The sequence below is a fragment of the Thamnophis elegans genome, chromosome 12 (assembly GCF_009769535.1).
Source record: "Thamnophis elegans isolate rThaEle1 chromosome 12, rThaEle1.pri, whole genome shotgun sequence".
NCBI lineage: Eukaryota > Metazoa > Chordata > Lepidosauria > Squamata > Colubridae > Thamnophis > Thamnophis elegans.
Window position 1 is genome coordinate 42,888,771 of NC_045552.1, and position 13,641 is coordinate 42,902,411.

Consider the following 13,641-nt stretch of genomic DNA (forward strand, 5'->3'; position numbering starts at 1 on the left):
AAGGATGACAGCGATATAGCCTACTACATGGGTAAATATCTTTAGAAGATATTTATCTTTAGTAGTAGGTGAAGTTTTAATTCTGGGAAAGGTAGGGAAAAAAGAGAAGAGAAGGGTGACCAGAAGTTATAATCATGATAGGTGTTGTGGCCTGCCAGTGGCCAGCAGAGCTGGCAGCAGATTCAGACAATGAGGAGATTGAGGAGGAACATGGGCCAGTCCTGGAGTCTAGCAAAGGCTCTGATCAGGGCTCTGTGTCGGAGGCAGAGAGTGGGTCAGAGCCATATGCCAGTTATCAGCTGCCTTTGGAGTCAGACATCAGTGAGGCAGTTGAACAGCTGGAGCCTGTTGCCAGTATGCACATGCGCAGAGTTGCCAGACGAAGGGAACAGCTAAAGAACAGGGGTTGACTTGGGAGGAAGGCCACAGGTGGACGATGAATGACCCTCTCAAAGGAAATAAAAAGAGGAGTGAAATTGGGAGTAGAGTTTGCAGGAGATAATTAGTTCACTTCATTGATTCGTAACTCTCAAGACTCCTTGCCAAGTTCTGCAGATATCAACCTGTCAGCTCTCCAAACCAGATAAGGTCTGTGATTCTAAATCCTCCCTTGAAAGACTTTGCTGGATGTAAATGAGCAGAATTCACAGTAAATTAATAAAAGGGTTTTTGTCGGGACAAGAAGTTTGCTTCAGGCTCTTAGGAAGCCTCGGGAACAATAGGTGCAATTTTGGAAGATCTGAAATATAAGGTTAGGAACAGCTCATCATGGACAACACATGTTGTTTGGTCACTAGGAGTTGACAGTGACTTGATGACACCTAATCAATAATAACCAAACCTTGCAAATCTCATTTTGCTAAACCTCTTTCTCCATTTCATAGTTCGGTGAATAAGGGATGTGTCTGAGGTGCTGCTAAACATTATCTGGATATTCTGGGTTTTATACAAATGCTTTTGTCCTTGTTGCCTAGGAAACAGACCCTACATATCTCCTTCAAAGTCATCATCTTTGTTCTCTACACCTTCACATCTGGGACTCGAATGTTTGGGTTCATCAAGTTAAGCTCTTTTTACTTTTGTTGGTTTTTTTTCACATTTTCTCTGAACTCCAGTGTGAAACTAGGCAAATAACAAGTTTGTGGCTGTTATGCAGACGCAGTCAATGGTAGCTTAAAATATAAATGATAGTTAAACAAACCATGCCTTAGTATATGAACCATTTGTAATCTGCACTGCTTTTAAGAATCAGTATAATTCCAGTATTGCAGAATTTCAGATCTCAAGTAGATAATTACTATGTTTCTAAGCCATTCTGATGCTTTCAAGCTTAAAAAAAACAAAACACTGCTTTCTACCTGTCATTTTCTTCTCAATATTATTTTATATCACTTTCTGGGTCTATTTCGAAACCGTCTCAAGAGACAAAATAAAAATAAAATATTTAAGGCAGATGGATGGGAAGATTACAAAATTTTCAGTCTCATTGGAGCTAAAATGCAGTGTGTATTTAGAAGTCAGCATGGGATGGATATTATTCAGTACTTGCTTTTTGTAAAAGTGTATCAAATCTACCATTTGTTAAATCAATATGGAAATCAGAATGCAGTTTATCCTTCACTATTTGATCTCCAGATTTGGAGATAACAGTTCTTTGCATCAAACGTGTGTAATAGTGTTAGATATTGGGGGAAATTATATGCACTTAAAATTGTTGTGTGATTGGAGAAGTGTATCAAAAAGAAATACTTGGAAATGGCTATGTGCTTATCTATTTTATAGTATTTCCAGGCCTAACTCCCAACCGAAGGTGTGCAGCAAACAATAAAAGAATAGCAGCACAATTGAAAAGAACAATTACAATAGGATTCCTATAAAAAGCCTCTATTCAATGAGGACCAAAGGCATTGTGAAATAAGACTGTTTTATAAATAAACCAATTATGGGGGTGGCAGTGAGATGGACTGTCAGAAAGAGAAAATTCCATACATTTTCAGTAGCTGCTGAGAAGGATGGTGACCTTATCCATTACCCTCCAAAACTCAGAATATTGGGGGGGGGCTCTCAAAAACATCTTGTATTGGTTGAACGAACCAGGAACCCTCATCAGCTGATTTCTGACTATTACAAAACTGAACGTTTAAACATTTTAAATCAAAGTTTGGATATTTTAGAAGCATTTCACACCTAATCCTGTTCAGCATTGTTGTGTTCTGTTCTGTTCTGTTTGGTTTTTCTACAAATAACAGAGTGATAACGAAATGGGGTGAGGTCAGTGGTGGGATTCAAAAAAAATTACTACCTGTTCTGTGGGTGTGGCTTGGTGGGCGTGGCATGGCTTGGTGGGCGTGGCAGGGGAAGGATACTGCAAAATCTCCATTCCCACCCCACTTCAGGGGAAGGATTCTGCAAAATCCCTATTCCCTCCCGATCAGCTGGGACTTGGGAGGCAGAGAATAGATGGGGGCAGGGCCACTCAGAGGTGGTATTTACTGGTTCTCTGAACTACTCAAAATTTCTGCTACCGGTTCTCCAGAATTGGTCAGAACCTGCTGAATACAACCTCTGGATGGGGTGGATTGAGAATCAGGCTCTTTTAAAAAATGAGAACCTCGCGATGACAGACCCCATCCATCTCTGCCAGAAGTAGCTCCTCTTGACTTATTTCCTCAATCAGCTGATGTCCAAGTGCAATTTAATTGACTAATGTCCGGTTTGTGTTATGTTTTGGCCTCTGCTACCCCCAGGGCTACTTCATACATTCTTCATGATGGTAAAAATATATTGATAAAAATCAAGAATGTTTACCGAGCATGACAGGTTCATACTTTTAAAAGCACAGCAGACCAGTAAAAACAAGGAAGGCCTTCAGAACCACCAATTACTACTACTACTACTACTACTGCTGCTGCTGCTGCTGCTGCTGCTGCTGCTGCTGCTGCTACTCTCTTTCTCCTTCTCCTCCTCTTCTTGCTTCTTCTTCTTCTTCTTACTACTACTACTACTACTACTACTACTATTACTACTACTACTACTACTACTACTACTACTACTACTTCTTCCTCTCCTCCTTTCTCCTCCTTTGTCTAGATCAAACATTAAACTGCCAGAATGGAGCTCCATTTAGCCTTGTTATTGGCCAAAAATGTCATTATTGGTACATGTTTCTGGTAGCAGCCAACATACCAAAAGATGGGCTGTGTCTCTCCCCGATCATACAGCATGTGGCTATCCGCTAAGAGTCTCCACTTGGCAATATTATTTTTTTCATTAGGCACTCCAACTCTCAACCTATTCAGGGTCCTCCAAGTAGTATAAGGGAGGTCAGATCCTCCAGCCATGTGTCCTCCTTTAATGTTATTCCTTGCTCGATGGTCTCCTTCCTCCATCTTGCATTTATCGTCCTATTCTCTCCTAGTCCTGCTGCTGAATTTTCCTTCCTTTTTCCCCAACAGGTATCACCGTTGATAAGCACGGCTTCATTTACTTTGTGGACGGCACCACGATTCGTAAGGTTGACGCGAGTGGGCAGATCACAACGTTGATAGGCTCAAACGGCCTCACATCAACACAGCCTCTGCGCTGTGATGCCAGCATGGACATTTCTCAGGTCACCAATAACCGTTTCCATTCATTGTTACTGTTCAGCCTGGAAACTGAGTCCATTTCGTATGACAAAATTAGGCGTTAACAAATACCTCTGTCACATTGGCTCACGGAGCTGACTTGGAGATCATTTCTGATGTCTCCTAAGCAAAATGGCAAAACTTTCAAACGTGTTTAGCAACATGGTTTATGTATTGTACAGTGACTTCAACTGAAAATCTCCCAAGACTCAAAATAGGGCAGTAAAATCTTGATTGGAATAAATCTGAAAGGCAGATAATTTTTCATCCTAATCTTATTTTTTTTGATTAGGCTGTATTTATCTATGTTCCAGCATAACTCAGGAGCGCCTCAAGCAATTTCAATCAAACTTGGTACACAGATGGCTTCCCTCTGGAAACAAATACTGTGGTAGGGGCAGGATAGGCACCCCTGGAGTGTTTGTCTGTGTTCCAGCATAACTCTGGAATGCCTGGCCTGTTAAGGAGAGCAAGTGTGGCATCCTAGAGCGGCAATTGTTTGTGATATCAGTTCTTTCACAGCTTCCTCTGGAAAGCCAGCTGTAACGAGGTCACGCCCCACCCCTCCCTGTGGCCCCATCCACGGTCCTCCACCGTGGACCAATGGGAAAGCGCTGATGGATTGGGGTAAAGTGCCAGGATCGTAGACAGGGCAGGAAAGAGGAGCACATGGGAGGGGAAGGTAGAGGGCAGGGATGGCTCGGCGTCTATAAATACCCAGACAATGCTTGGTTATCAGCTAGTTAGCAATAAAGGAGAATATTTGTAGCTCAGGGTTTGACGGGACAGGTCCTTGGTGCTCTCTGGGCTTGCTTGTTTTCTTGCAGACATTTCATTACCCAAACTAGGTAACGCCATCAGTGCTAATTCACCCTAATTAACTTTAATAAGATTATGGGAGAATTAAACTTTAGTAGAATTCTGAAGGTATTCCCTGAGCGTGGAAGCCACTCCATAGCCAGTAAATCCACTGAGAGACAGGAATGTAAAATAGCAGCCTTTAAAAAGATATGGTTTTCCTGTAGGGATCCTATTATGAGTTTTAAATTCTTATTCTGAAATAGTGGGTATGTCTTGAATCTACTATACAATATAATTTGATGATAAAAGTGCTGACTCACAAGGGTTATTCCAGAGATGCCTCTGTCTGTATAAATACCCCAAAGCACCTGAGGCAGTGGTGGGATTCAAAAAAAATTATTACCAGTTTTGTGGGTGTGCCATGGCTTGGTGGGCGTGGCCTGGTGGGCATGGCAGGATTCTGCAAAATCCCCATTCCCTCCCCATCGGCTGGGACTCGGGAGGCAGAGAATAGATGGGGCAGGGGCAGTCAGAGGTGGTATTTACTAGTTCTCCAAACTACTCAAATCGCTACCAGTTCTCCAGAACTGGTCAAAGAATGAGTAAATCTCATTCTTTACTAGCATTGATGATGTTACTTAATTGGGGTAATGAAATGTTTGCAAGAAAAGTACCAAGCTCAGAGAGCACCAATGACCACTCTGTCTGTCTGTCTGTCTGTCTGTCTGTCTGTCATCTGTCTGTATGTCTATCTAGCTATCTAGCTAGAGTTCAAATCTCACCAGGCTCAATGTTGACTCAGCCTTCCATCCTGTGTATAAAATGAGGACCCAGATTGTTGGGGGCAAGAGGCTGGCTCTGTAAACTGCTTAGAGAGGGCTGTAAAAGCATTGTGAAGCGGTATAGAAGTCTAAATGCTAAGTGCTACTGCTATGCTTGCCATGCTCTTGTTTAAATAATTGGGTAATCGAACTGTGACAAGCCATCTCTGAATCCAACCCATAATGAGCTGCGGTGGCGCAGTGGTTAGAATGCAGTACTGCAGCCTACTTCTTCTGACTGCCAGCTGCCTGCAATTTGGCAGTTCGAGTCTCACCAGATTCAAGGTTGACTCAGCCTTCCATCCTTCCAAGATCTGTAAAAAGAGGAGCCAGATTATTGGGGGAAATACACTGACTCTAAACCGCTTAGAGGCGGTAAGGCACTGTAAAGTAGTATAAAGTCTAAGTGCTATTGCTTTTTCTATCTATCTGTCTATTTGGCATTGATATCTATCTAGCACTGATGTGTTACCTAGTTTGGGTAATAAACATTTGCAAGAAAAGAACCAAGCCAGAGGGCACCAAAAAACCCTCATTTCTACCCTGAGGTACAATTATTCTCCTTTATTGGTTTTTTTTTAGCTGAAAGAAAGGTCACCTTGAGCCTATGAAGATATAACATGTGATTCACATTATTATTTTTTCAACTGCGAGTACAGTGTTGTTCTTTTCTCAATTGTACTCAAAGTTACTCTTTCTAACAGAAGTTTTGAGTCAGGGAGGGAGAACTGGCGACCTTCACATGATGAGCTCTACATCCCATCATCTCTGACCACCAGCTATTCTGCCAGGGACTTGAATTACAAAACGGCCAAAAGTCCTCAACTATTAATATGGCTTTTTAAAAATCCTGTTGGGCGTTTTCAGATATCGGCAGCCCTTGAAATTCAAGTGGTCTGGCAAAACACTTTAAAACCTTGTTCACACACCATAATGGGAATCTGTCCTTGGAACTTTTTCTTTAATTAAAAAGGCATTTTTTGTGTTCAGAACTCTAGTTTAGAGTTTATACATGGAGTTTATGTAGCACGAATTTATTAAAATTTGTGCCCCAAGTTTTTTTCCTCTCTCCTACATGTCTAGGATTTTTTTTTTTTTTTTTAGGATTTTATTAAACATTTATATGCCGCCCTTTTCCCTGAGGGGACTCAGGGCGGCTTACAACAATGGAGGGAAGGGAGTGCAAGACAAGACTTAAAAAGAAAAAGAAACGTGAATAAAAGAAATTAACCATAAAAACACACCATTCACTCAACATTCGGGCGGGGTGAGAGTAATCCTATCCCCAGGCCTGACGGGATAGCCAGTTCTTGAGGGCTGTGCGGAAGGCCTGGACGGTGGTGAGGGTACGGATCTCCACGGGGAGGTTGTTCCATAGTGTCGGAGCTGCAACTGAGAAGGCTCTCCTCCGCGTAGTCGCCAGTCGGCACTGACTGGCGGATGGAATTCGGAGGAGGCCTACTCTGTGCGATCTGATGGGACGCAGGGAGGTAATTGGCAGGAGGCGGTCTCTCAGATAGCCAGATCCACTACCATGGAGCGCTTTATAGGTGGTAAGTAAAACCTTGAAGTGCACCCGACGATCGACAGGTAGCCAGCGCAGCTCACGGAGGATCGGTGTTATATGGGCGAACCGTGGTGCGCCCATGATCACTCGCGCGGCCGCGTTCTGAACTAGCTGAAGTCGTCGGATGCTCTTCAAGGGCAGCCCCATGTAGAGCACATTGCAGTATTCCAGCCTAGAGATCACAAGGGCTCGAGTGACTGTTGTGAGAGCCTCCCGGTTCAGGTAGGGCCGCAACTGGCGCACCAGGCGAACCTGGGCAAATGCCCCCCTGGTCACAGCTGACAAGTGATGGTCGAAACTCAGCTGTGGGTCCAGGAGGACTCCCAAGTTGCGGACCCTGTCTGAGGGGTATAAATTTTGTCCCCCCAGCTGATTGATGGAATGCTAGCCGAATTTTTGGGAGGAAACACAACAGCCACTCGGTCTTTTCCGGGTTGAGCACCAGTTTGTTAGCTCTCATCCAGTCTTTAACAGCCTCAAGGCCCCGGTTCATCACGTCCACCGCTTCATTGAGTTGGCACGGGGCGGACAGATACAACTGCGTATCATCCGCATATTGGTGGTACTTAATCCCGTGCCTCCGAATGATCTCGCCCAGCGGTTTCATGTATATGTTAAATAGCAGGGGGGACAGAACCGAGCCCTGCGGCACCCCATAGGTTAGGGGCCTCGGGGACGATCTCTCCCTCCCCACCAACACCGACTGCAACCTGTCCGAGAGGTAGGAGGAGAACCACTGTAAAACAGTGCCGCCCACCCCCACCTCCCGCAGTCGTCGCAGAAGGATACCATGGTCGATGGTATCGAAAGCCGCTGAGAGGTCAAGGAGAACCAGGATGGACGCGTGGCCTCCATCTCTGGCTCTCCAGAGATCATCGGTCAATGCGACCAAAGCGGTTTCAGTGCTGTAACCGGGCCTGAAGCCAGACTGGAAGGGGTCAAGATAGTTAGCTTCCTCCAAGGTACGCTGAAGCTGTAAGGCCACCACCTTCTCAACAACCTTCCCCGCAAAGGGGAGGTTGGAGACTGGACGATAGTTATTAAGAACTGCTGGATCCAAAGAGGTTTCTTCAGGAGGGGCCTCACCACCGCCGCCTTAAGCGCGGTGGGGAGGTGTCCCTCCCGAAGAGAGGCGGTAACAACCGCCTGGATCCAGCCTCGTGTCACCTCTCTGCTGTTGGCAGTCAGCCAAGAGGGACACGGGTCCAGTATGCAGGTGGAGGAACTCACAGCTCGCATAGCCTTGTCCACATCCCCGGAGGCAACATCCTGGAACTCAACCCAGAGATGGTCTACCAAGTTATTCCCCTGTGTCTCGGCTGGATCTGCGGGGGTGGAGTCCAGTTCCGATCGAAACCGAGCAACTTTGTCCGCCAAGAACTGACTATACTCCTCAGCCTTACCCTGCAGGGGGTTCCCCGTCTCCCTCCTATTTAGGAGGGAGCGGGTTATCCTGAACAGGGCGGCCGGGCGAGACTCGGCGGACGCTACCAAGGAGGCAATGTGTGATCTTTTGGCGGTTCTCAATGCCCAAATATACTCCTTGGTGCAAGCTGTCAACAGTGCCCGGTTCGATACGGACCTGTCGGACCTCCACAGGTGCTCTAGGCGTCTCCTCCGGCGCTTTATCTCGCGGAGCTCCTCGGTGAACCAAGGGGGCCTCCGTGAGCCGCTGACCCGGAGGGGCCGTAGTGGCGCAATTCGGTCCAGAGACTCCGATGCCGCCGAGTGCCAGGCCGCAGCAATAGTCTCCGCCGAACTGTGGGCGAGAGCATCTGGAATGACCCCAAGCTCCGTCTGGAACCTAACAGGGTCCATCAGTCGCCTGGGGCAGAACCACCTGGTCGGTTCCTCCTCCCCACGGTGGGGGTTTGGCCTCCGGAAGTCTAGCCTCAGTAGGTAGTGGTCTGACCATGACAGGGGAATGATCTCATTTCCCCTCAGACCAAGATCATAACTCCACTGCTCCGAGAGGTGATGTCTACCACATCACCTGATTGGATTTATGTCCCCTTGAGCATTTTCTTCAGTGATATTTGTTTGAGGGTACTTGGTTTTTGTAAGGTGTTATGGCCCGCCAGCAGAGCTGGCAGAAGATTCAGACAGTGAGGAGGTTGGGGAGGAACATGGGCCAGTCGTGGAGTCTGGGGAAGGCTCTGATGAGAGCTCTGTGTTGGAGGCAGAGGGGGAGCCAGTGCCGTATGCCAGTTATCAGCTTCCTTTGGCATCAGACATCAGTGGGGCAGATGAAGCCTGTTCCCAGTGTACACATGCACAGAGTTGCCAGATGAAGGGAACAGCTAAGGAACAGGGTTGACTTGGGAGTAAGGCCAGAGGTCCATGAATGGCCCCCCAGGAAGGAAAGAGGAGCGAAAGGGGAGGGGAGTTTGCAGGAAACAATTAGTTCGCTTAATTGTTTCGTGACTCTCCGAGCTCCTTGCCAGGTTTTGCAGATATTGGCCTGGCAGTTCTCTATGCCAATAAGATCTGTGGCTGTAAATCCTCCCTTGAAAGATTTTACTGGATGTGAATAAGTAGAATTCATAGTAATTTAATAAAAGGTTTGTTTTTTTTGTTGGGGCAAGGAGTTTGCTTCGTGCCCTTTGGAAGCCTAAGTCAGAACATAAGGTGGTAGAACGTGTTAGTGTGATTTGTTTTGGTTTTGACTTTGTCCTTCTCTCTATCACTCCTCCTTGGCTGCCCCCAAATCATCACTGTGATTGTAATAATCATAATTGTTATCAGGTGCAAGGAAAGATTCCCACATTATGTCACCCTTTGGGATTTGTGAAAGAAGAATTGGAAAATAGGAACATTGGTACACTCACTGACCTTGATGGTTTGCTTGTAGACATTTCACTGCTTAACTACGTTGTTGTTTTTTTGTGTACAGTAACTTGCCCTCCCAATGTTTATGGAGGTGTGACTATCTCCTTAGTAGTAGTTCCTTGATTAGGGTATTCTTATCTGTTTGATTGTTTGTCTGATATTAATTCTTGCTTATCTGGGTGTTGGGCTGTTGTTGAAGATAAGATATTCTGGTCTTTTTCTTTCCTTCTTAGATTTTTAATTATCTCTTTTGAATGGTGTGTAAATGTGGTTTATTTCTATATGTCTGTGATGTATGATTTGATTGAATGCCAAGGTGCCGTGAATTCCTTAGCTTTCTTGGATTTAGCTTGTTCGGGTGCTCACAGTGTCCCAATTGAAAAACTAGTTCACGTATTGTGAGATTAATGAGTCTTCATTGTGTGTTCTGACTGTTAGCTGGAGTGCATAAAAATGCTCTGCTAGTCTTCTGCCATTCCAACATCATGGCTGTCATAGTCCTTATGCTATAGAGCAGTGAAGGCTAATCTTTTTTGTCACCGCATGTCAACCTGCGTACTGGAAATGACCAAAAAAAACATCCCAGGATGAACATGCAGCCTCCCTTTCCTTTGTGCATGCAGGAGCGCAGAAATATGGAAGAGCAGCATTCGATCACGCATGCGCCTTCCGGCACCCAAACTTCTGGTTTCTGGTGCATGTGTGTGCCCGACAAACAGCTGGCTGTCACGCATGCACGCGCCGGGAACCCGGAAGTTTGGGTGCTGCCATGTGCATGCACAATGGAACACTGCCCTTCCAGGTTTCGGCACTCCCACAGGCACGAAGGCCAAGTGCCCGGCACACATGCAGCCACAGGAATGCCAAAGAGGCCAGCGAGGCTGTGCATCCCATGCGGGACAGCTCTGCATGCAGCTTCCGGCATGTGTTCCATAGGTTTGCCAGCACGGCTATAGAGTATGTTGTAGTTGTAGATGAACTTACAGTCACTCACACTGGTGATGTTACCTTGTTAGGTAATGAGATGTCTACCAACAAGCACCTAAGCTATGAGGGCACCACAGACTTCACACTTCACCCCCTGAGTTACAGATATACAGTACTCTTCTATTGGCACAGGATCCTAGTTTAAAACTTGATAATTTTGTAACACAAGAAGCCCAAGTTTCTATCACATCGAATTGCAGTTGTCACAAGAATTATTGAATACATTTTCAGTTCTTGCTGAAGTGAGCAAAAAAAAAAAAAGGCAGAAGTCTCCGGCCCCCAACAGATTTTTCTCCCCCGCTAAAGCTTCCAGATCCTTACGACCAACAGCTCTGGAATGTATGCAATCAAATTGTGTGATTTGAAAATATCTGACGTTGCTGATGTTCAGAAAGAAAAGTTTCATCAGTGCTGATTTGCAATTCAATCAGCCTCTTCTGTCACTCTTCACCGAAGGCTGTGTTCTGGGTTGTTCTCTGGAGTTGGCAGAAAACCCCTCTCTCCCCATTCCCCTCTACATCTGAATCACTCCTCAAATGCATTATACCAAATAACATAGTTAATAAGTGCTGAATGTTGCTAGAGCCACAAATTACATTATAATAACTTGAGCGCATTCTTGACCTATTTAAGCAGCATAAAGTATGCAGATAAATGTCTAAATTTGCATCAAGTTACAAGCCAGCAACCAAGTTTTACAAACAGCACTCTTTCCCTTCTGCAAAAATCTGCCAAGGGCTTCATTTGACGATGCCACAAAATGCATCAGAACTTTGAAAAATGTTGTGTTTTTTTCTATAGAATGACATTTCTGCAAATAAAAGGACTCTTTTGGTTGCAAAAGAGAACAGGACACCACCAGGGTTGAAGAAAGAAGATATTTTTGTCATGTTTGCCAATTCCTCTATTCTTGAAATGCCCCTTTTTATAAAACCCTAGTAAGACCACACTTGAAATACTGCAACCAATTTTGGTTAGATACTACAAATAAGATGCTGAGACTTTAGAAAAAGTTCAGAGAAGAGCAACTAAGATGATCAAAGGCCTGGAGACTAAACCATATGAAAAACGGCTGCAGGATTTGGGTTTGGCTAGTCTAAAGAAAAGAAGAATTGGGGTGACATGATAGCAGTATTCCAGTATTTGAGGGGCTGCCACCAAGAAGAGGGGTCAAATTATTCCCCAAAGCACCAGAGGGCAGGACAAGGAACAATGGTTGGAAACTGATCAAAGAGAGAAGCAGTCGGAGAAACTTCCTAACAGTGAGGACAATTAACCAGTGGAGCTTGCCTCCAGAAATCGTGGCCATTCCATCACTGGAGGTTTTTAAGAAGAGTCAGACAGACACTTATATAAAATGGTATAGGTGCTCCTGATTGAGCAGGGGGCTGGACTAGAAGACCTCCAAGGTCCTTTCCAGATTTCTATTCTACTCTACTCTACTCTACTTCATTCTATGCCAATGAAGACTGCATCCTTTTAAAATGAAAGAAATAATCCCTACTGCTCCTGAGATTTTGGTGGGTGGCAAAAATCTTCCAATGTTTCAAGTTATACATTTAAGCAAAATTATGCCTGCTTCATGGTTAATACTGGGTAGGAAGGTTGGGGTTGTTTATTTCATATTTAGAAGGAATGTGACTAGGTTCCTACCAGCTCTGCTTCTTCCCACCTGCAGCATTTCAAGAGTTCTGTTTTTGTGCATATTATAATTATTTTGCTTTCAAGCTGTGATTACCAGCAAGTATTCCTTAAGCTGCCTTTTGGATAAGTGAGCTTGATGGCACTTCAAAACTAGCATGTCTGTATACTGTATATAGACATTAAGGGCCTCAAAAGTCACAGGAGAACATGCATTCAAGTCCCACCTTAGCCATGAAAGCCGGTTAGATGACTTTGGGCCAGTCATTTTTCTCTCAGCCCAACTCACCCCACAAGATTGTTATAGGGAAAATTGGAGGAGCTGTGTTGGATTTGTTTGCCACCTTGAGTTATTTGTAAACATAATAATGATGGAAAGAAAAAAGAAAGAAAGAAAAAAAGAGGGAGGGAGGAAGAAGGAAGGGAGGAAGGAAGGAAGGGCTAATCTTAAAGAGGGTTTAAGGCCAGAGAAACAATCGAGACAATATCCTAATCATGGAATTAGGAATCAACAATCCTTATCACTCTGCCAACAAAAGTGTGCATAGTCAAGGCTATGGTTTTCCCAGTTACAATGGATGGCTGTGAAAGTTGGACCATAAAAAAATTGAGCGCCAAAGAACTGAGGCCTTTGAACTACAGTGCTGGAGAAGACTTCTGTGGTCCCTTGGATTGCAAGGCGATCAAACTAGAAGAGATCAACCCTGACTGCTCTTTAAAAGGCCAGATCCTGAAGATGAAACTCAAATACTTTGGCCACCTAACAAGAAGGAAGGACTCCCTGGAGAAGAGTCTAATGCTGGGAAAGATTGAGGGCAAAAGAAGAAGGGGACGACAGATAATGTAGTGGCTGGATGGAGACACTGAAGCAATAGGTGTGAGCTTAAATGAAGTCCAAGGGATGATAGAGGACAGGAAGACTTGGAGGAATGTTGTCCATGGGGTCATGATGGGTCGGACATGACTTTGTAACTAACAACAATAAATCATGGAATTATCAAGAATCCTTAGTTCAACCCTGAATTACATATCTAGATTTTGACGTAAGAAATTATATGGAACTTTGGTTTGCTTCCCTGATTCACAACTTATTAGTAAGAAGAAAGAGTAATTTCATGAAGTTTAGTTGGGTTTCATCTTCAATTCTTCCATAGTATTGTTGGATTATAGAGCCTTGGATCCAAATTAAGGAAGAAAGCAAAATAAATGACCAAGGGCTTAGAATGTCCCCAAATAGTTCATCCTATCCATCTTCTCTGTACAAGAAGTCCATTTCTTGCCACAATGATGAATCTAGCCACATCCATCTTAATGCCAAGTAGTCAAATATTTTTAGGAAAAAATGGAAGGGGGGAATACATTCACTGAA

At 44.6% G+C, this 13,641-nt stretch overlaps 1 protein-coding gene across 1 annotated transcript in view; it reads left to right on the forward strand.

Annotated features, from left to right (window-relative positions):
• Positions 1 to 13,641, forward strand: part of LOC116516109 (teneurin-1-like) — a 348,491-nt gene that overhangs the window by 294,347 nt on the left and 40,503 nt on the right. Inside the window, 1 exon segment of the mRNA XM_032228512.1 lies at positions 3,456 to 3,610. Coding sequence (XP_032084403.1) covers positions 3,456 to 3,610 — 155 coding nt within the window.